This window comes from Aquarana catesbeiana, linkage group LG11 (assembly GCF_042186555.1).
Source record: "Aquarana catesbeiana isolate 2022-GZ linkage group LG11, ASM4218655v1, whole genome shotgun sequence".
Classification (NCBI taxonomy): Eukaryota; Metazoa; Chordata; class Amphibia; order Anura; family Ranidae; genus Aquarana; species Aquarana catesbeiana.
This window is the reverse complement of record NC_133334.1, coordinates 282,928,994-282,952,709: the sequence shown is the minus strand read 5'-3', so window position 1 is coordinate 282,952,709 and position 23,716 is coordinate 282,928,994. Positions and strand designations below refer to the sequence as shown.

The following is a 23,716-nucleotide window of genomic DNA, read 5'->3' as shown; positions in this document are numbered from 1 at the left end:
ATTGGGTTCATGACACAAATAAGATCTTGAAGACCACCATAATTGGGTTCATGACTCAGTAAGATCTTGAAGACCACCATCATTGGGTTTGGGACTCAATAAGATCTTGAAGACCACCATCATTGGGTTCAAGGTAAAAACCTTCTTTATGCAGCAGCCCCCCCCCCCCCAGTCCCCTTTAATACTTACCTGAGCCCCATGTCCATCCAGCAATGTGCACGAGAGCCTCGGCTCTCCAGAGACTCTCACTCTTCACTGGCTGAGGCAGCATCGGGAGCCATTGTCAATCACAGCTAGTGATCCACTGAATAGACAGAGGGGGTGGGGCGGAGCCATGGCTCTGTGTGTGAATGGACATGCTCTGGGGACACTCAGCAGGAGGGAGGGGGCCAGGATTGCTGGGGACCCCATAGAAGAGGAGGATCAGGGCTGCTCTGTGCAAAACCATTACAGAGGAGGTAAGTATAACATTTTTTTTTTTTTTTTTTTTAAACCAAGCCTTTAATATCACTTTCGAGGGGGTGTAAACTTTCCCTTTTCTATAAAAATAATAAACATGTTATACTTTTCTGCTCTGTGGAATTGTATTGCACAGAGTGACCCCCAAACCTCCTCTTCAGGGGGTCCCCTGCTGGCGCTCTAGGCTTCTCCTCTACCCTGTGTGTCACCATAGGACGCAGTTTTGATAGATGCAATTCCACTTGGAAGATGCTTGATGCAGATCCATGGGGAAAGGATGCCGAATACAACTTGGAATATCTCCCCATCGATTAAATAAGAAGCTCCACCTCCAGGTTCTGCTTTCAAGAAAATGTTTACAAACCACCACATCAGGTAAAGTCGCCACTTCATCCCTTTAAACCCGAACAGCTTTCAATTACATGTGTTCTGAGGCTGATTGAATGCAGATAAGGCACCAACTGAATTTAATTACCACCTTAATCAGCCCCAGAACCCGAGTAATTCATATGTGTTCGGGTTTAAAGGGATGAGGCGACCATAACATCAAGTAATAGAAGGGAACTCACCTCCGGGGAACATTATCAGCGCTTGCTGTAGGAGATTTGCCGCTCGGCTGGAGGCGGTTTTCTCCTCGTTCTCCGATATTTCATCCTGCTGGCTGAACTGTAATAGAGCGAGCGGGACGGAGAATGCAAAGTTCGGGAGCTGAGACAAGTTCCGGTGGGACTAAAAGTATAAATGACAGGTGATCACCGGGTGTTATTGGCCTCTCTGCTACACAATTGGGTATCACATTATTACAAATGTCACTAAAAACAATATATCTGTCTGAGGGTGGGGACACCTCCAATGTTCCCATCATTCCCGGAAGGATAAACTACGGATGTATTCAATATACTGCCGCCTAGAGGAGGTTTGGGCACAATGCAATTTAAAAGTGGTCAGCTCCCTCTAGTGGCCACACCCCCCCTTACACCTTCTTTATAGCTCAATCCTCTAATTTCAGGGATATGCAATTAGCGGCATGACACCCAGCGGCAGAGGCATGATGGGACTTGTAGTTTTCCAACAGCTCGAGGTCCGCTAATTGCATATCCCTGCTCTATTTTATCCAAAACAAAAAGTTTTATCCACACCTTAAGGAGAAAAGCCTCGTACACAACATCAGAATATCACACGAATGATCGTCTTTTATTTTTTTGCATTCTAATCTCATATTGGAAATAAAAACTGAAGTTACAAAAATCCTCCTATGACAGAATACAGATTGAAGTGATGGGAAGTGATGTAATGTGCTGTATTGTATGACATTCCTTTGCTTCTGAGCATGCGCAGTCTTGGTCTTCCAACACTGTGCTGATAAACCACTTCACCTATGGAAGATTTACCCCCCCTTCATGATAGGCCATTTTTTGTGGCACTGAGTTACTTAAACTGACAATTGCGCGGTCGTGCGACGCTGTACATAAGTGAAATTTATGTAATTTAGAGCTTTCTTTTGGTTGTATTTAATGATCACCTCCCGGTTTAATATATAAACAAAAAAAGATCAAAAATTTTGGGGACAAAAAAATTTTTTTATTTTCTGCTATAAAAACATTCAATAAAATTAAAAAAAAAAAAAAATTCTTCATCAATTTAGGAGAACATGTATTCTGCTACATGTCTTTGGTAAAAAAAAATTGAAAAAATCCCAATAAGTGTATATTGATTGGTTTACGCGAATGTTATCGCGTCTACAAACTACGGGATATATTTATGGAATTTTTATTTATTTATTTATACTAGTAATGGTGGCGATCAGCGACTTATAGTTCACATAATACAAAGGCTTCTGTGAATGGGCAGAAGGAGGGGAGGGGGCAGGCACAGCAGTTCCGGTGACTCTGCTCTTGAAAGAACTGAGACTGCAATGTTGCAGCGGATAATCTGACACCAACTGACACTTTGGGGGGAACCAGTGACACTAATACAGTGGTCAGTGCTAAAAATGTGCACTGTCACTGTACTAATGTCACTGGCTGGGAAGGGGTTAAACATCAGGGGTCAATCAAAGGGTTAAATATGTGCCTAGCCAGTGTGTACTGTATGTGCTGCTTTTACTAAGGAATGTACTTTGCAGCAAAAACAAAATCCATCACATCCCTGCTGACGGGACAGAGCTCTGTATTGGTTACATATGCAGACATATTCCGTCCAGCCTCTCTCCTCGCTGATCAGCAGGTGCCGGCGGACATCCATTGGTTGGCACCCGCTCATCGAATTCTGCTGTGACTAATCATAGCAGAAGCAGTGTGCCAGCGGTGCGCATGCTCCCCTAACCGGAAGTACATAGTGTATATATATATGTATATGGTAATGGAAATTTGTAAGTTCTGTATATAATTGTATTGTATTTTGTATGTATTGCACACTGCCCTCACTGTGCACACAGCACTAATAATGTTTTCATTAAGTGTTTACATTCTTTCGAGTCCTGATTAGAATTAGCCTGCCTATGTTACGCCCCTTCTTACCATAAACGTACAATTGTAATATTAATGTGATACCTACGTAATCGTGTGTATAAAAACCTTCAATTGTGTCATAATAAAGCAGAACAGTAATTTGGAAAGATGCTGAGCGTATCTTTTGTCTGTTCCCTACTGCAGTAGTTATTATTAATTTGGAACCACTAATCAATATGAGGATAGGAGTTGCCTATCTATAAATTTCTAGGTCAGATAGACATAAAGATATATCTATAAATATATATTAGAGCTGAGCGATTTTCTCAAAAAAAAAAAAAAGAAAAACAACTTGATTCACGATTCGAATTGAGTTTAATTGTTTTTTTTTTTATGGACACCGCGCCCGTCCTGAAGAGCTGTGGGCAGGAGTTTTTAGGCGAGGCTGTGGCTTCGGCCTAGTCCGCGACATCCGGCCAAAGCCGCGGCCTCGCCTAAAAACTCCTGCCCGCAGCTCTTCAGGACGGGCGCGATGTCAGCGCTGGTCCTGGTGAAAAGAAAAAAAAAGAAAAAATCTAAAAAAATTTGATTTGCTGAAAATTTGAATTGATTTGACCTCTCAACTCGATTCAAGATTCAAATCGATTTTTTCCCCAGCCCTTATATATATCTATATCTATATATATCTAGATATAGATATATATAGATATCTCTCTCTCTCTCTCTCTCTATATATACACACACACACACACATATATACTGAATATACACGTGGTTCTGCACGATCTTCAGATTATCGCACGATCGCTCCAAAACCCGTATTTTTTGTCCTATTTTCTCATCGTGTGTACGAGGCAAAAGGCTGCACGGTAGAAAGTTCCTGGGAAAGAGGCCGCACTTTCCTCAGGTACTGCAAAAGCCTATTTTCTGGGTGCAAGAGAGAATAGGAAATACAAATAAATAAATAATAATAATTAAAAAAAAAATAAAAAAAACAGCTGAAGGCAAACTAGATTGAATTTCTGATATTGCTCGCAGTGATTCTGTTGGAGTTCCCCTTTAGAATACACTTCACCAGGTGGAAAATAGAGCCCAGATTGCTGGTTTGAAGTCATGGATGTATTTTCCTGCACTGCCTCATTAATCATGCTTTACACTTCACTTATTCTCCTTTCCACCAGATTAGTTTCCTGCTGTGTCCCCGATATGGTGATAAGGAGGCCAGCCAGTGTGGGGTCAGCCTCACCTCCCATTCCTCGTACATCCTGCTGAGGAACATGTACTCCCGCGCACGCAGAGACAGGTAATCGATGAGAAGCAGCATACACAGGGGGTCATCGTCCGGGTCCAGACTGCAAACAGAGAGAGAGAGAGACAACAACATCAGGAATCGGATTAAAACACACAACGATAAACCTGACCAAGCAAAGCCGATCGATATGCCAAATCCCATTCTGCAGAGTTGTGTAGAAGAGCGCAGAGTTCTAACCAAAGTTCTACCTACAGTAATGCTTTAACCACTTCCATACCAAAATTCCGGCACTCCTCTCCCACATGTAAAAAAATCATCATTTTTTTTTGCTAGAAAATTACTCAGAACCGCCAAACTTTATGTATATTTTTTTAGCTAAGACCCTAGGAAATAAAATGGCGGTCATTGCAATTTTTTATGTCACACTGTATTTGCGCAGCAATTTTTCAAACGTGATTTTTTTTTTTTTTTAAATACAATTTCATGAATTAAATAAAAAAAACAGTAAAGTTAGCCTAATTGTTTTGTACAATGTGAAAGACGATGTTACGCCGAGTAAATAGATACCTAACATGTCACGCGTTAAAATTGCGCACACGTGTGGAATGGCGCCAAAGGTACTTTCCTGTCGCATCATGGCAGCATACACTTTGGGTTGTGACTCCGCCCCCACAACCTGATAGGACTATATAGCTATAAGTTGTAGAGATGGCCCCTGCCCAGTATTCTCTTATTTTTCCTCACCTGAAGGACTGAACATATCAGAAGCACCCCCTTACCGAATTCGCCCCAGCCAGGTTCTAGCCTCTCCTGGGTGGAAGTCCTTACCTGTACAGCCTCTAAACGAGCTAGATGGAAGGAGCCCCGCTCTGGTGATCTCGGGGGTATGTTGCGGTCTAGTATAAGCCTTAAACAGGCTTAGTTGTTGTGCAGCGGTCGCCATGCCTCCTTTTTTCACTTTGTGTTTTTCTCCCTCTTTGCTGGGCTCTGTGGTCCCTCTGTGCCTCCCTACAGGCTTCCCGGGCGTCTCGGCGCTCCCGCGCATGCGCGGTGCGCGCCGTCAGGGCGTCCTTTCGATTTTGCCAGTTTCCAAGATGGCGCCGGGCGCCTCGCGCCGCTACTGCGCATGCGCGAGCGGGTCGTGACCTCGGCGGCCATGGCGGCAAATTTAAAAGCCCTGTTTGTCATTTCTGAGCTCTCCTTGCTTCCTGGAAGACTTCTGACTGCTGTGTTTTGAACTTCTGCATTCCTAAAGCTCCCTCTCTCTCTGGGTAAGTGTCTAATACTTATGCACTGTTTTGTGGGACCTGGTTGCATGTTCTTACCTTCCTATACCTTTCTCAGGTATTCACCTTCCTCTCCTATGGAGGCCGCTGCCCCAGCAGATCACCACCAGCCTAATAGGTAAGGGGGGGGGATTCCAGCGGTAAGTAGAGAAGATTGAAAGAGAGCAGGACCGTACTAATGCTACCTAATTGGTCAGCCCTGTCAGGTCCGCAAGATCATCTAAATCAGGACGAAGAGAATCTTCGCACAGGAGAAGCCGCTCCGGCCATAGACGCAGCCGCTCACGCGGAAGAAGCCGCTCAGGCCGCAAGGGGAGTCGCAGACGGAGTCGATCCCACTCAAGGCACAGCCGTTCCTACCGCAGAAGATCCCCTGCACGAGGACACCAATCCTCTACGCACCCTTCCCGCCCAGCCGGGAACGCTTGCTGGGTATGTGGGGCCACGGCCCTCCCAGACAAACTAGCCTGCCGCAAGTGCATAGATGAAGCCACCAGGGAGAAAGAGCCGGATTCCATAGAACCCACTGGAGTCTCTACTCCCCAGGTCTCAACTCCTGATGTGGAGTTTACGGCCTATAGCACCTCACCCACCATTCCCAGTGCATCAAGAGAGCAAGAACTACCGTCGGATGATGAAGAGCCGGAAGCTTCAGCTGGCTTTGATTTTGCGCTCATAGAACCGTTCATCAGATCGGTTAAGGAAGCGATTAACTGGGAGGAGCTTGAGGAGACACAGCCTAAACAGAGAAAATATTTCCCAAACCTCAAGAAGGTTCCGGAGGCTTTCCCATTCATCGACGAGTTAGAGGAGCTCATTAAGGAGGAGTGGCAGAATCCGGAAAAGAAGTTCAGTCTGTCCAACAGACTTACCAAACTGTACCCTCTCAAGGAACCCAAAGTATCTCCTTTACTTTCTCCTCCAGTAGTGGATGCATCTTTGATGCGTCTAGCCAGGCACGTGACGCTCCCCATTGAAGATGCAGTAACGTTCAGAGACGTGCTTGACAGGAAGGTGGATACAGACCTTAAGAGAGCTTACCTGTTCGCAGGAGGCGCCTGCAGGCCAGCGGTGGCATTAGCGGCGGTTGGGAAAGCTATCTCCAGCTGGTCCTCAGCTACAGCGAGGCTCGTCACTGAGGGCGCAGATCAAGAACAGATCACTAAGGCCTTACAAGAACTTAGCCTTGCGGGAGATTTCGTGGCGGAGGCTTCCGTAGATACTATCAGATCCACCTCAAGGTCTATGTTAGCCTCTGTAATGGCCAGAAGGGCACTGTGGCTCAAACCTTGGTCGGCTGACCCCGCCTCGAAGTCAAACTGGTGCAGGATTCCGTATGATGGGGTGAACCTCTTTGGAGCAAAGCTGGATACCGCAATCTCTAAAGTAACAGGCGGGAAGTCGGGTCTCATACCATCGGACAGAAGGCCGAAACAACAAAGGCCACCTCCCTTTAAACGTAACCTTCCGGAAAGATATAGGGATGCGAAATCCTATAGACCCGGGAAGGAATACAGAAGGAGCTGGAAGAACCCCCAGACGTCCTTCCTTAAGTTCCAGAAACCCAAGACCCCTGCCTCCAATGACCAGAAGTCCTTTTGAAGGTTCGCCCGCCCAACCAGCGGTAGTGGGGGCCAGACTCACAAAGTTCAAGTTGGTCTGGGCGGGAATGATAAAAGACCCATGGACGGTGTCCACCATTCATTTCGGTCACAGGTGGGCATTCAGAGGTCGTCCTCCAAGAGACCAATTCTGCTCAACCAGACTTCCTCCTTCTCAAGAGAAAAGACTATCCCTAGTCCAGTATATCCAAGAGTTGCTCCAGAAACAAGCAATAGTGGAGGTTCCGCCATCCCAAAGAGGCAAAGGGTTCTACTCCCCACTTTTCTTAGTGAAAAAGAAATCAGGGGACCTTCGTCCAGTCTTGGACCTAAAAAACCTCAACCGGTCGATACGGTTAGAAACATTCAAGATGGAAAGCCTTCAATCAATCCTCCAAGCAATAAACTTGGGAGATTGGATGCTGTCAATCGACCTCCAGGACGCGTATTTGCATATCCCTATCCATTCCGAGTTCCAAAAATTTCTCCGGTTTACCCTAAATCATCGGCACTTCCAATTCCGAAGCCTTCCGTTCGGGATCTCTACCGCACCCAGGACGTTTACAAAAGTCCTATTACCTGTAATAGCCCACCTGAGAGAAAACGGGCTGAGGGTCCACCATTACCTGGACGACATCCTACTTCTCTCAGACAGCCAGGACTCTCTTGTCCTTCACAGGGAAATCCTGGTCTCCACACTACAGTCCCTAGGGTGGCTGATAAATTGGAAGAAGAGCAACATCCATCCCACACAGAGAATGGTCTTTCTGGGGGCCGAATTGGACACAAGGGAGAATACGGTGGAACTTCCGGGGGAAAAAATCCCTCCTCTAATTCAAAAGGTGAAAAGGGCAATCTCCGCTACAATGCTCCCGGCCAGGACCTGTCTCAGTATCCTGGGCTCCCTAGCTTCCACCATTCCAATGGTCCAATGGGCGCAATGGAATTCGAGGCCTCTTCAGATCTCCTTCCTACGTCAGTGGAAGGGCACATCAATGTCCCAACCAATCCTCATCTCTCAGGAGGTAAAGCAATCGTTGATGTGGTGGGTACGTCCTCACAACTTGAGAAGATGCAGGCATATAGTCACTCCCTATCAAGAAACCGTGACCTCAGATGCCAGTCTACAGGGATGGGGAGCCCACTATCAGGACCTTGCGGCTCAGGGTCGTTGGCCTTTCAGGGCACAGGATACAGTGTCGAACGTTCTGGAGATGAGAGCAGCGTTCCAGGCTCTCCTGGCCTTCAGTTCTCACTTGAGGAGGAAGCACGTCCTCCTGAGGATGGACAACAAGGTGGCCGTTGCCTACATCAACAGGCAGGGGGGCACCAGAAGCAGGTCCATGTTACAGGAGGTCCGTCCTGTTCTGGAATGGGCGCAGCTGAATCTACTGGACCTAAGGGCGGTTTATGTCCCGGGAGTCCAGAACACCTTAGCCGACTCACTAAGCAGAAATTTCCACTCCAACAACGAATGGTCTCTGAGTCCACAAGCCTATGCTCTCATATCCCGAACCTGGGGTCCTCCAGAGATAGACCTAGCAGCAACTCCGGAGAACACAAAGTGTCAGAGATTCCTATCAAGGACACCGTTTCCTTCGGCAGAGGGGACAGACTGCCTCCAATACCCCTGGAACTTTCACCTGGGGTACATTTTCCCCCCGACGCCTCTCATAGCGAGATTCCTCCTGAGGCTCAAGAAGTCAACAGCATTGGTGGTAGCAGTGATCCCTTTCTGGCCGAGGAGGCCATGGTTTACTACCCTCATGCAGCTGAACACGGCAGAGCCTCTGCCTCTCCCATTGACGACAGACCTACTCTCCCAGGGACATCTTCTTCACCCGAACCCGGGGAAGCTACACTTGATGGCCTGGAGACTGAAAGGGCTAGGTACCTAGAGCAGGGCTGTTCCCAGAAGGTGGTGGATACCTTACTCCAGGCCAGAAAGCCTACTACCAACATCACGTACAGAAGAGTTTGGGAAAAATTTGTCTCCTTCTCCCACCAGCAAGGTTGGGACTCGTCCTCCCCGTCGGTGTCTCACATCTTGGAGTTCCTTCAATCAGGCCTAGAGAAAGGCCTTAGGTCAAGCACCCTGAAGGTCCAGGTATCGGCCCTGTCCGCCTTGACAGGAGTTAAATGGGCGCAAGAGCCTCTGGTGGTTCAGTTTCAGAGGGCCTGTCTAAAGCTGAGGCCCCCCAGAAAACCGTCATTCCCGGTCTGGGATCTCTCAATTGTTCTAGAGTCATTATCCAAGGAACCCTTTTTTCCAATGCAGAGCATATCCCTCTGGGATCTAACGCTGAAGGTTTCATTTTTAATAGCCATAACATCGGCGAAGCGAGTGTCAGAAATGCAAGCTCTAATGGTTAGCGAACCATACTTGGTTGTTCTTCCAGACAGGCTAGTCCTAAGACCTTCGGATCGATTCATCCCCAAGGTGTCCTCATCCTTCCATTTTAACCAGGAGATTAATCTTCCAGCACTCAGCACGGATCAGGGAGACCCTCATCCACTAGATGTTAAGGGTACCGTTATAGAATACCTCTCAGCAACAAAATCCATCAGAAAGTCGGAAAACCTCCTAATTATCCCACATGGTTTCAGGAGAGGTCAAGCGGCATCCTCACGCACCATTGCTTCATGGCTAGTAAAGACCATCAAGAGATCTTACTCACTGAGTAACCATCAAGTACCTGAGGGCTTAAGGGCACACTCCACCAGGGCAGTGGCAACCTCCTGGGCGGCATATTGTAGAGTCTCGGCGGAGACGATTTGCAGAGCGGCTACCTGGTCCTCCAGGAACACCTTCATGTCTCATTACAAGGTGGATTCCGCCTGCTTATCCACGGTGGATTTCGGAAGATCCGTTATCCAGGCCAATTCCTCTATTATTTGATTAATAAACTTAGTTTGAATTCCCACCCAGTCTTTGCGAGTTACTCCCCAAAGTGTATGCTGCCATGATGCGACAGGAAAACGGAAAATTGTATACTCACCTTTCCGTAATTTTCCTTTCCTGTCGTATCTTCATGGCAGCATACAATCTCCCACCCGTCTAAGGTGAGATATATATATATACGGAGAATACTGGGCAGGGGCCATCTCTACAACTTATAGCTATGTAGTCCTATCAGGTTGTGGGGGCGGAGTCACAACCCAAAGTGTATGCTGCCATGAAGATACGACAGGAAAGGAAAATTACGGAAAGGTGAGTATACAATTTTCCGTTTTTAAGGTACTTAAAAATCTCCATAGGGGACCCTTTACATTTTTTTACAGGTTACTAGAGGTGGACTTGTAACAGAATTATTGTTCTCGCTCTAACGATCACAGCGATACCACACATGTGTGATTCGAACACCGTTTACATATAGGTTTCCTCCGATTGCCCGGGCTTGTCTACTTCTGGACCCAAAGTGGTTGCCCAGTACAGTTTATGAACCTTTATGGGTTGTCCGATTCACCTGAGCAATAGTGAGTTCACATAATACAAAGGCTTCTGTGAATGGGCAGAGGGAGGGGAGGGGGCAGGCATATCAGTTCCAGTGACTCTGCTCTTGAAAGAACTGAGACCACAATGGACCTTTGGAAGTTCTCCTCCTGGAGCACAATAAACCTGCCAGATGAGAATAATAGAGAGAAGTCTAGGAGGCGGCAGGCACCTCATTAGACTTAACTAACGGTGTTATGCCTGAAGATTTTACAAAGTAGCTGAAATTCTGAAATTCACCTTTAACTGATATATAAATGGTTGGCGCCTCTCGAGAGTGAGGATTGACCAGACAGGTCCAAAAATCCCATTGAATCGCCACTGTCCCCCTCAGATATGCTACGCCAAGGAGACACCTCCAGCCTGTCCCTCTTGCCACCAGCATAACAACATAAAAGGCTCCAGTGGCTCGGGTGCACATGAAACCAGTCAGAGAGAACCCCTCAGATGACAGCCTGCCTAACCAGTCATGACTCGGGGTCTATGGCCCCCCTGTACCCCATTACTACACAGATCAGAAGAGCCGTCTATGAGGGCGCACTCACCTGAGGATAAGTTTACAGAACTCCAGGGCAGTTCTTGGACAGCCTCTCTTCTCCAGGAACAACATGTGTTTGAAAAGAGCCAAGTAAAACCCTCTGTGGAAAGCAGAACATCAGACTCAGGTCACGTGACTCCTTTAGTCTTTAGTATTCAAAAGTGCAATTGATAAAAAGTAGTTGATCTCAGAAGAGAATATACAATCCGGTGACGGTAACAGACCTGTTCTCTGATCGGCGGTAGTCCAGTCTGCAGCTCCCACTGGTAAGGCTGAACACGGGGTGAAATGCACACTCCAGACTGTAGAGGGCTCTCTCTGCAAAAAAAACATTTTTCAGCTGCTGGATGCCATTTTATTATAATGACCCCCATAAAGAGAGTACAACCACAGGGAGGTTTGCTGGTGATGGTTCATCTATATCATCACTTCGACTTGCAGCAAAAAACGAGGGACTTCAGGCGATGTGATGCACGACTGACATAACACGCCTCAAAACAGGCAATCAGATCTGCCTGGAGTGCACCAAGAATTGCCCAACTATCATTACAACACACACAGGAAACACAGCAAGAGCAGCACCTTACCAATCAGGTCTCTGGCCATTTCCTGGTCTTCTTGGAGACGACAGACATCGCTGAGCTGCAGCAAGGAGTCCACATGGTACGCGTTCATCTGCAGGAGGAGCTAATCCAGAAACAGAACATATACGATCAATAACTGATCCTGTGCACCAAGGAACAAATATGATCAATAACTGATCCTGTGCACCAAGCAACAAATATAATCAATAACCGATCCTGTGCACCAAGGAACAAATGTGATCAATAACCGATCCTGTGTGCCAAGGAACAAATATGATCAATAACTGATCCTGTGCACCAAGGAACAAATATGATCAATAACTGATCCTGTGCACCAAGGAACAAATATGATCAATAACTGATCCTGTGCAGCAAGGAACAAATATGATCAATAACTGATCCTGTGTGCCAAGGAACAAATGTGATCAATAACTGATCCTGTGTGCCAAGGAACAAATATGATCAATAACTGATCCTGTGTGCCAAGGAACAAATATGATCAATAACTGATCCTGTGTGCCAAGGAACAAATATGATCAATAACTGATCCTGTGCAGCATGGAACAAATATGATCAATAACTGATCCTGTGCAGCATGGAACAAATATGATCAATAACTGATCCTGTGTGCCAAGGAACAAATATGATCAATAACTGATCCTGTGCACCAAGGAACAAATATGATCAATAACTGATCCTGTGCACCAAGGAACAAATATGATCAATAACTGATCCTGTGTGCCTAGGAACAAATATGATCAATAACTGATCCTGTGCACCAAGGAACAAATATGATCAATAACCGATCCTGTGTGCCAAGGAACCTTCCCGCAATATAGCTTCCTCTGGGTTTTCTGTATACATTAACCACTTCACCTCCGGAAGGTTTACCCCCCTTCGTGACCAGGCCTTTTTTTGTGATACGGCACCGCGTTACTTTAACTGACAATTGCGCGGTCGTGCGACGCTGTACCCAAATAAAATTGACGTCCTTTTTTTCCCACATGTAGAGCTTCCTTTTGGTGGTATTTGATCACCTCTGCGGTTTTTATTTTTTGCTCTATATGTTTACCAAAGAAATGGAGCATAAAATACATTTTGGATTCAATTTTATTGGATGTATTTATAACAGAAAATATTGTTTTTTTGTTTTCTTTTTTTAATTTTCAGTCTTTTTTTGTTTTATATAATAAAAAATAAAAGCCGCAGGAGATAATCAAATATCACCAAAAGAAAAAACTCTATTTGTGGCAAAAGAATTATATAAATTAGAGAGGCATCAAAATTTCGGCCAAAAATGTTGTTATCAGCACTCGGCCGATAAGAGAAGAAGGTGCCGCGGCGGTGATTTTGCGGTGATTTTACAGCGTATGGTGAGTCTTTCAGAGGTCATGTGACTCAAAAAAAAATGCATCAAAAATGTAACGCGGGTACATTAATGACGCATTCTTGCTGCGTTTTCAATGCATCTGAACTGGGAGGTGAGTTTTTTGTGCATTTTTTTTAAACTGACCAGAAAATGCAACAAGTGAGATTTTTATCACCACAATAGAAGCCCAACAAAGCAGTGTGCAGACATACATAGAATTTAAAGGGACGCGTTTTTCTTGCACTAAAAGGTGCCAATAATGGCCAAAAATAAATTCTTATTAATTAAAATAAATGATATTAAAAGGGATTGTAAACCCTCGAAGTTCACCACATTCTATGCATTAAGGTGAAAAAACCTCCTGTGATTCAGCCCCCCCCCCCCAGCCCCCCTTTTACTTACCTGAACCCGATCTTTTCAGTGACTGGGAGGAGCTCAGAAGCTCCAGCTGGTGTCTCGGGTCCTGATTGGATAGATTGATAGCAGCGCAGCCATTTGCTCCTGCTGCTGTCAATCAAATCCAATGACGTGGGGGGGCAGCAGCAGGACACGAGAGCGCGCCCGCATGAGTGCCCCGAGGAAGAGCGGCTCTCCAACGAGGCACTCGAGAAGAGGAGGAGCACTGCAGGGGGACCCCAGAAGAGGAGGATCGGGGGGCCACTCTGTGCAAAACCAACTGCACAGAGGAGGGAAGTATCACATGTTTGGGTTTTTTTTTTATTTTTAACCACTTGCTTACCGGGCACTTCAACCCCCTTCCTGCCCAGACCAATTTTCAGCTTTCGGAACTGTCACTCTTTGAATGACAATTACGCGGTCATGCTACACTGTACACATAGGACATTTTTATAATTTCTTTCACACAGAAAGAGCTTTCTTTTGGTGGTATTTAACTGCTGTTGGGTTTTTTATTTCTTGCTAAAAAAAAAAACAAAAAAGGACCAAAAATTTTGAAAAAAAAGACCCAAAACTGTTTCATAGTTTGTTATAAAATTTTGAAAACAGGTAATTTTTCTCCTTCACCGATGGGCACTTATAAGGAGGCACTGATGGGCACTGGTAGGTGACACTGATGGTTGGAACTGATCCGTGGCACTGATGAGACACTGGTGGGCATTGATGGATGGCACTGCTGGGCACTGGTAGGTGACACTGATGGTTGGAACTGATCCGTGGCACTGATGAGACACTGGTGGGCATTGATGGATGGCACTGCTGGGCACTGGTAGGTGACACTGATGGTTGGAACTGATCCGTGGCACTGATGAGACACTGGTGGGCGTTGATGGATGGCACTGCTGGGCACTGGTAAGTGACAATGATAGGAAGCACTGAACTGTGGCACTGATGAGACATGGATGGGCATTGATTGGCAGCACTGGTGGGCACTGGTAAATGGCACTGTGGGGCACTGGTAGGTGGAACAGTGGGCACTGGCAGCTGGTGGGCATTGATGGAAGGCACTGGTAGGTGGCACTGGTGGGTACAAGAGTGGGCACTGGCAGCCTACACTGGTGGGCACAGAAAATGCAGCCGCGGCTCTCTGTGTGAAGGACTGACATCCCTCTGACAGAAGCCGGTGATTGGCATTTTTTTCTATTTACATCACATGATCAGCCGTCACTGGCCGATAGCTGATCACATGCCGGGGACGCCCTCCTGGCAGCCGTCTTTCGGCCATAACTCAGGTGGCAAGTAGTTGAATTGAACCTTTAGTTATCCTTTAATTTAAAAAGTCGAATGTAATACAATTCTATATAAAAATATAAATATTTTTTAAAAACTGGCATTTTCGGTTTTCCATTCGGTGGACCTCTAATATAAATGTAATTTGGGTACAGCGTCGCACAACCGTGAAATTATCCGTTAAAGTAACGCAGTGCTGAATGAGGGGGGGGGGTGTTAAACCTTTCAGAGGTGAAGGGGTTAATTGCAGGCCTGTGGTGTGTTTTGGAGACATTCATTTTGAGTGGCACCTCTCAGTATTACTACAATTAGCCAACAATGCACCCCCCCCCCCCCCCCCCCCGACATTGCACAGGACATGCGTTTTGGATAAAACATGATAAGAATTATGAATGGGCTTCCTTATTGCTGCACTCGGACATTTTCTCTTCAGTGTTGCTCATCAGCTCTGGAAAGTCTCCCATCAGAAGCTGCAGCGGCCGCTCCACTCACCACAATGTTATTGGGATCCATGGACTCCACGGCATCCAGGAACTTGAACTGGACTTGCTGGTAATCTCTCTGGTGCTCGAAGGTGAAATGCTGGACCCCTCGTTTGGTCTCTAGAAGGCTCATAGCGATGCCTGGGGGGAGGGGAGAAGGTGAGATCTATGACAACACAGAGATAATAATAAAGGGGAAGGATCTGTATATATAACAAAGGACTCATCTCACCCGTTTTACTGTATCTTGGCCAAGTGCTCTTCGGAGACGTCAGCCATGTGCTCCTGGGATGGGGGCGCTGTCTCTGGCGCAGCCTGGCAAAAATACAAAAAAAAACAATTCAATGCACACAGCAACCAATTACATGACTGGACCAAGGATCTGTATACAGAGAGAGAAAAATAAATGCTGGGAGGAGGCTCTAACCCCTTCCAGTCCGGACCAATTCTGACATTCCTCTCCTACATCATTTGGGTGATCTCCGTACATTGCAGGGAATAAACCCCTCCCCCCTCTGGGTGATCTCTGTACATTGCGGGGAATAAACCCCTCCCCCCTCTGGGTGATCTCTGTACATTGCGGGGAATAAACCCCTCCCCCCTCTGGGTGATCTCTGTACATTGTGGGGAATAAACCCCTCCCCCCTCTGGGTGATCTCTGTACATTGCAGGGAATAAACCCCTCCCCCCTCTGGGTGATCTCTGTACATTGCAGGGAATAAACCCCTCCCCCCTCTGGGTGATCTCTGTACATTGCAGGGAATAAACCCCTCCCCCCTCTGGGTGATCTCTGTACATTGCAGGGAATAAACCCCTCCCCCCTCTGGGTGATCTCTGTACATTGCAGGGAATAAACCCCTCCCCCCTCTGGGTGATCTCTGTACATTGCGGGGAATAAACCCCTCCCCCCTCTGGGTGATCTCTGTACTTGTGTAGCGATTCTATATATGATATGTTATTTTTTAATTTGCTGCTTTATTTTTCCCATGAGAGCTTCACTTTAAGGTAAAGTGTACAGACCAGTATTTGACCCTTTAATTGCAGAATTTACTGAAAAGTTAAACATTTTGGAATAAATATTTCCTATTATCTCACCTCTGATCTCCCATCACGGCCCGGGAGCCGAAATATTTTTTCAGTTCAGTCTCCGGGTTCAAATTTCTGTGTTAAAAGAAAAGAAAAACGTTAGAAAAGTGTTCATCAGTTATATGAGGACAATCCAAACCAGAGGAACCCGTACTAATATAGGAGGGGATATATTCAGTTCACATCACCTATATACATCATCTATATACATCACCTATATACATCACCTATATACATCATCTATATACAGTTAGGTCCATCTATATTTGGACACGGGCACATTTATCATACTTTTGGCTCTGTATTCCACCAGAATAAAATTAAACGAAACAATCCAAATCCCACCACCATGCTTGACTGTAGACAAGACACACTTGTCTTTGTACTCCTCACCTGGTTGCCGCCACACACGCTTGGTGCCGTCCAATCATTGGCTGAATCTGGGCTGACAGTATATCTCTAAACAGCACAGAATTCATCCGGCTGCTTCTGTCACATCATCAACCACCAATGACCCAGTGCCACTGGAAGCCATGCATGCCCGTCATTCTGGGTATAGATTAATCTTAGTTTCATCCATCCAAAGTCAAAGTCTAATCTGGCTTTTCTATTCTTCAGGCTTATGAATGGTTTGCACCTTGTGGTGAACCCTCTGTATTTGCTCTCTTGAAGTCTTCTCTTGATTGTCAAAGTCTACAATGATACGCCCACCTCCTGGAGAGTGTCCTTCACTTGTCTCCACTTCCCTGGAGAGGGTCCTTCACTTGTCTCCACCTCCTGGAGAGTGTCCTTCACTTGTCTCCACTTCCCTGGAGAGGGTCCTTCACTTGTCTCCACCTCCTGGAGTGTCCTTCATTTGTCTCCACCTCCCTGGAGAGGGTCCTTCACTTGTCTCCACCTCGTGCAGAGGGTCCTTCACTTGTCTCCACCTCCCTGGAGAGTGTCCTTCACTTGTCTCCACTTCCCTGGAGAGGGTCCTTCACTTGTCTCCACCTCCTGGAGTGTCCTTCATTTGTCTCCACCTCCCTGGAGAGGGTCCTTCACTTGTCTCCACCTCCCTGGAGAGTGGCCTTCACTTGTCTCCACCTCCCTGGAGAGTGGCCTTCACTTGTCTCCACCTCCTTGGAGAGTGGCCTTCATTTGTCTCCACCTCCTGGAGTGTCCTTCATTTGTCTCCACCTCCCTGGAGAGTGTCCTTCACTTGTCTCCACTTCCCTGGAGAGGGTCCTTCACTTGTCTCCACTTCCCTGGAGAGGGTCCTTCACTTGTCTCCACTTCCCTGGAGAGGGTCCTTCACTTGTCTCCACCTCCTGGAGTGTCCTTCATTTGTCTCCACCTCCCTGGAGAGGGTCCTTCACTTGTCTCCACCTCCTTGGAGAGTGGCCTTCACTTGTCTCCACCTCCCTGGAGAGGGTCCTTCACTTGTCTCCACCTCCCTGGAGAGTGGCCTTCACTTGTCTCCACCTCCCTGGAGAGTGGCCTTCACTTGTCTCCACCTCCCTGGAGAGTGGCCTTCACTTGTCTCCACCTCCTGGAGAGGGTCCTTCACTTGTCTCCACCTCCTTGGAGAGTGGCCTTCACTTGTCTCCACCTCCCTGGAGAGGGTCCTTCACTTGTCTCCACCTCCTGGAGAGGGTCCTTCACTTGTCTCCACCTCCTTGGAGAGTGGCCTTCACTTGTCTCCACCTCCCTGGAGAGGGTCCTTCACTTGTCTCCACCTCCTGGAGAGGGTCCTTCACTTGTCTCCACCTCCTGGAGAGGGTCCTTCACTTGTCTCCACCTCCTGGAGAGGGTCCTTCACTTGTCTCCACCTCCCTGGAGAGTGGCCTTCACTTGTCTCCACCTCCCTGGAGAGTGGCCTTCACTTGTCTCCACCTCCTTGGAGAGTGGCCTTCACTTGTCTCCACCTCCCTGGAGAGTGGCCTTCACTTGTCTCCACCTCCCTGGAGAGGGTCCTTCACTTGTCTCCACCTCCTGGAGAGGGTCCTTCACTTGTCTCCACCTCCTGGAGAGGGTCCTTCACTTGTCTCCACCTCCTGGAGAGGGTCCTTCACTTGTCTCCACCTCCCTGGAGAGTGTCTTTCACTTGTCTCCACCTCCTGGAGAGGGTCCTTTACTTGTCTCCACCTCCCTGGAGAGTGTCCTGAACTTGTCTGGATGTTGTGAATGGGTTTTTCTTTACCAGAGAGAGGATCCTGCGATCATCCACCACTGTTGTCTTCTGTGGAATGTCCAGGCCTTTTTATGTTGCTGAGCTCACCTGTGCGTTCTTCTTTCCTCAGAATGTACCAAACTGTTGATTTGGCCACTTCTAATGTTGCTGCTATCTCTCTGATGATTCATTTTTGAAGCCTTACAATGGCCTGTTTTACTTGCATGGACAGCTCCTTTCAATGCATGATGTAGGTTCACAGCAACAGATTCCAAATGCAAATACCACACTTACAATCAACTCCAGACCTTTTACCTGCTTAATTGATGAAGAAATAATGGAGTAGCCCACAACTGGCCATGAAACAGCTTTTCATTTGATTGTCCAATTACTTTTGGTCCCTTGAAAAAGGGGGGTGGCTATTCTTAAGAACTGTAATTCCTAAAACCTTCCCCTGATTTGGATGTACATACCCTCAAATTAAACTTGAGAGTGTGACCTTTCACCCCATATCCATTATAGAATTAAAGCTTGAATATGTTTTGGTAAATACCTGACAAAACTAAAACTGTGCCTGTGTCCAAATATATATGGACCTAACTGTACATCACCAATATACAACACCTATATACATGAGCTACTGTATATACATCACCTAATACATCACCTAATACACAAGATGAAACCTAATTCACAGGAAAGTGGACTATGAGGTCCATTACTGCAGGGACCTCAAGATATCAGACTGAATTGTCTGCACCCCATAAACAGAAATACATCCCCCAATTTGCTGCATTGTAGGCAGATCTATCAGGCGGTGGAACTACAATCCAAGACAACCTCTTGCCCCGGACTGTCAGCAATAGACTAACAGGACCCCATGAGGTGCAGCACTGCGGGGGTCTGTAGCGGACATTGATGGGTTAGATTGGGTGTTGATCCTCTACCTGTGCTCCACATATAGTAAGGGGCGGCTGTCGGTGTTCCCGGTGCTCTGTCCCTGGAAGGTGACGCCGTTGCTGCTCTCGATTCTCTCCAGAATGCTGTCAATGTCCCCCAGATCATCCTTACTCTCTGTGCTGCCATCTAGCTGTGGAGGGAGAAACAGAGAAATAAAAATGGTCAAAAACTGCCGGGATTTCATGTTTACAGGATTGGCTGATTTATGGAGATTCCTCTGTCTCCTCTGTGTGAAGGGATCCCGGCTGTGTAATGCAGTCCCAGGATCCCTGGAGGAATGGGAGAGCCCAGAAACCACAGAGAGTAGCGGTTCTCTGCACCATAAAAGTGATCCGGCAGCTGTAGAACCATCCGGATCATCTTTACTGGACAGCTGATTGCCGGCTGTATAAAACATGCACCAAAATTATGGCTGCAGCTGAAGCTGAGATCTTGTAATGACCGCTTGCTGATGAGATGTTGTTATACAAATGGCAGTCAGAAGGAAAAGAATTAGTCAATTCCATTTCTTCTCCTTCATTCTTATTTGTCCCCACAGGAGGTTCAAAAAAGTCCCTGTCGAGGGGCGCCAGTCTTGTACACACCTGACCTACCTACCTGATTGTCTGTTGGTGTCTTTTTAGCTTTCCTCTTCTTTTTCTTCTTCTTTGTTTTGTTCAGTGTTGCAGCCTGGAGAGAAGAGGGACACAGATTACTGACCTGCAGCAGAGTGAGCGCTGCAGGGAAGCGGTACAGTCACAGACGTCCAAATAAAAGCATTGTGTGTGCTGATGGAGTTCAGTGGAATTCAGCCCGGGGATTTCCCAATAGAAGGCTCGTGTTAGAAATGATCAATAATTGGAATTACATATAGTTATTATAACCTCTAAATGAGTCCTGATGAAGCTGAAAGAGAAAAGCGTTGACCGATGAGGAACTTACACATGTATTCAAAATCTGGCAATTCAGCTGTGTAGTGCGTGATACTGTATTTTTCATGATAACTACTTCACTATATTTTATTTAACATAGGTTAAAAATGATATAAAAACAGTATCACAGTAAGTACATATAGTACGGTCCTTATGGATACAGAAAATATGATGTAGTTTCCGCCCTTAATCTGGGCTTCTTCAGGGGATGCTGTCCACTTAGAGCACAAGCCTTCCCAGGAAGGCTTGGCCCTTTACCTCGACCTGTGATCAGCTGTATCCAAAGGACAGAGCCCGCCCCCTAGGGGCCACCGGGAGGCGGAGTTCTGGGAGAATGTCCATGGATGCCCTCCTGCTGTAGCCGTCTTCTGGCTATGGGGAGGGCAGGAATCAGCATCTACAAATCCTCTACAATCCAGAGCCTGCTGACTTCTAATGGAAGGACACTCACCTGTCCAAGGATCCAGCACTCTCCTCATCGGTCTTCGGGGCCCCTGGGCCGCCATGTTTAGTGTGGGAAGCTGTCCGTGACTCCTTGTGGCTTCACAGCCGGCTCCCCACTGCGCATGCACGAGCCACACTGCACTTTGTGAATAGTCCCACAGCCTCCTAGGACCTGTGATGGAGAAGAAGGTGCAGAAGGTACCCCCCCCCAATAAAAGCCCCAAAAGAAAACAGAAAGGGGGGGCATATAATGTGGAATTTCCCCTTTAGGGGATTTACTAAACCTGGAGAGTGCAGAATCTGGTGCAGCTGTGCATGGGAGCCAATCAGCTTCTAACGTCAGCTTCTTCAATGAAGCTTTGACAATAAAACCTGGAAGCTGATTGGTTGCTATACAGAGATTCTGCACTCTCCAGTTTTAGTAAATCTTCCCCCAGTGTGTTGCTGTGTGTTGGGGGCTGGGCGTCACCTCCGGAGGCCTCGCTGGTCCGGGGACCGTCTATACCGGGTGCACACACACGGCCTTCCATGCAATCCTCCAATGGAAGAGACGGCTCCGGAGGTAACACATATTAGGAGGCCCCACCCATAAGTGTAATATGACTTGTGATTGGACATCCATACCTGGGAGGAGAGGCTCCGCCCATTTTCCTGAGCCTCCTCTCCGTCCACCTCCTCTTCATCTGTCAGTCTGGACGGAGCTGATGGGGCAGAGTCCAGCTCACTGCGATGATCTTCATCCGGGTCGGTGATCTGCAACAAAATGACAGATAATGGAGCGTGTGCATAACAGAGGGGTGGAGCCAGGCTGACCATTAGACTCTGCAGGGGCGGAGCCAGGCTGGCCATTAGACTCCGCAGGGGCGGAGCCAGGCCGGCCATTAGACTCCGCAGGGGCGGGCCTATGAGAGGCGCAGAGGAGACTTCCCCCATATAGTGTTCACCCACAAACTGTTCTTCCGTCCTCATCAGAAGGAGGATGGTCGCCTCATACAATTATTATTATTAGAAAGTCACATAGATTCCTGTCTCCTCATTGCTGTCTCCCTTTGGCTGCCGGTGTTCTGTCAAATTAGCCAACTCGTCAGAAACTCCAACCACCTCCTGGGATCTCTAGTTCCCCTCCACCCCTCCCCCAGCCATCAGACTCCCCCCAAGGTCACATTCCCCCCTCCAGCCTGCAGTTCCCCTTTCCCCCACTAGGTGGCAGCATTCACCCATTCCCCCCTCCAGCCTGCAGTTCCCCCTTCCCCCCGCTAGGTGGCAGCACTCACCCCTTCCCCCCTCCAGCCTGCAGTTCCCTTTCCCTCCTCTAGGTGGCAGCACTCACCCATTCCCCCCTCCAGCCTGCAGTTCCCCCTTCCCCCCGCTAGGTGGCAGCACTCACCCATTCCCCCCTCCAGCCTGCAGTTCCCCTTCCCTCCTCTAGGTGGCAGCACTCACCCATTCCCCCCTCCAGCCTGCAGTTCCCCTTCCCTCCTCTAGGTGGCAGCACTCACCCATTCCCCCTCCAGCCTGCAGTTCCTCTTCCCTCCTCTAGGTGGCAGCACTCACCCATTCCTCCCTCCAGCCTGCAGTTCCCCTTCCCTCCTCTAGGTGGCAGCACTCACCCATTCCCCCCTCCAGCCTGCAGTTCCCCCTTCCCCCCGCTAGGTGGCAGCACTCACCCATTCCCCCCTCCAGCCTGCAGTTCCCCTTCCCTCCTCTAGGTGGCAGCACTCACCCATTCCTCCCTCCAGCCTGCAGTTCCCCCTTCCCCCCGCTAGGTGGCAGCACTCACCCATTCCCCCCTCCAGCCTGCAGTTCCCCTTCCCTCCTCTAGGTGGCAGCACTCACCCATTCCCCCCTCCAGCCTGCAGTTCCCCCTTCCCCCCGCTAGGTGGCAGCACTCACCCATTCCCCCCTCCAGCCTGCAGTTCCCCCTTCCCCCCGCTAGGTGGCACACTCACCCATTCCCCCCTCCAGCCTGCAGTTCCTCTTCCCTCCTCTAGATGGCAGCACTCACCCATTCCCCCCTCCAGCCTGCAGTTCCCCTTCCCTCCTCTAGGTGGCAGCACTCACCCATTCCCTCCTCCAGCCTGCAGTTCCCCTTCCCTCCTCTAGGTGGCAGCACTCACCCATTCCTCGCTCCAGCCTGCAGTTCCCCTTCCCTCCTCTAGGTGGCAGTACTCACCAGCTGGAAGGGGTTGCTCACTCCTCGCTCCTCCAATAGTTTGCGGTTTCCTCGGTTCTTCCTGTTTCGTGGCTCCGCCGGGAGAATTTCCTCCTCCTCCTCCTCGGGGCCCCCCGGCTCTTCCTGGCCCCTCTGGTCCCCGCGCAGCCTCCTCAGGGCCCGGCGGGACATGTCCGAGGATTCCGCCCGACACCGGAGAGCACGCACCCGTATGCTGAGGAGCGAGCGCTGCGCATGCGTGCTACCAAAGCGTCCTTCCGCCTATTGGACGCTAGATGGCGACATTGATTACATTGCAGACTATGGGAGCACAGCGCCACCTAGTGCTCCAAGAGGAATCCTTCTAATTATTGTTCTTAAAAATAATACATATTTTATATTGTTAATTCTAATAATAAAATAAAAAACAGAACATTATTTCCTGGAAAACATAAACACCTTTAAATAATATATATATTGAGGTGACCGTTGTACAAGCTCTTCAAAAACCATCCCCCTCCCCCCACTCACAGACCTCCAAACCCCCTAAATACCACCCCTCCCCCCACTCACAAACCCCCAAAATACCACCCCTCATCACCCACTAACAAACCCCCAAAATACCACCCCTCCCCCCCACTCACAGATCTCCTATCCCCCCCAAATACCACCCATCCCCACAGACCTCCAAACCCCCCAAATACCACTTCTCCCCCCCACTAACAGACCCCCAAATACCACTCCTCCCTCCACTAACAGACCCCCAAATACCACCCCTCCCCCCACTCACAGACCTCCAAATACCACCCCT

The 23,716-nt window shown here is 48.1% G+C and overlaps 1 protein-coding gene across 1 annotated transcript in view; it reads right to left on the bottom strand.

Annotated features, from left to right (window-relative positions):
• The window catches only part of TCF25 (TCF25 ribosome quality control complex subunit), a 48,713-nt gene extending 25,505 nt beyond the window's left edge, over positions 1 to 23,208 (bottom strand). The window contains exons 1-12 of the mRNA XM_073605967.1: positions 22,927 to 23,208; positions 21,378 to 21,506; positions 19,996 to 20,067; positions 19,386 to 19,528; positions 16,296 to 16,361; positions 15,433 to 15,515; positions 15,211 to 15,341; positions 11,667 to 11,766; positions 11,304 to 11,397; positions 11,087 to 11,179; positions 4,156 to 4,261; positions 1,029 to 1,188 (exon numbers count right to left, since the gene is read on the bottom strand). Coding sequence (XP_073462068.1) covers positions 1,029 to 1,188; positions 4,156 to 4,261; positions 11,087 to 11,179; positions 11,304 to 11,397; positions 11,667 to 11,766; positions 15,211 to 15,341; positions 15,433 to 15,515; positions 16,296 to 16,361; positions 19,386 to 19,528; positions 19,996 to 20,067; positions 21,378 to 21,506; positions 22,927 to 23,097 — 1,348 coding nt within the window. The 5' untranslated portion in view covers positions 23,098 to 23,208. The remainder of the gene's footprint in view (positions 1 to 1,028; positions 1,189 to 4,155; positions 4,262 to 11,086; positions 11,180 to 11,303; positions 11,398 to 11,666; positions 11,767 to 15,210; positions 15,342 to 15,432; positions 15,516 to 16,295; positions 16,362 to 19,385; positions 19,529 to 19,995; positions 20,068 to 21,377; positions 21,507 to 22,926) is intronic.
• Positions 23,209 to 23,716: the final 508 nt, after the last annotated feature.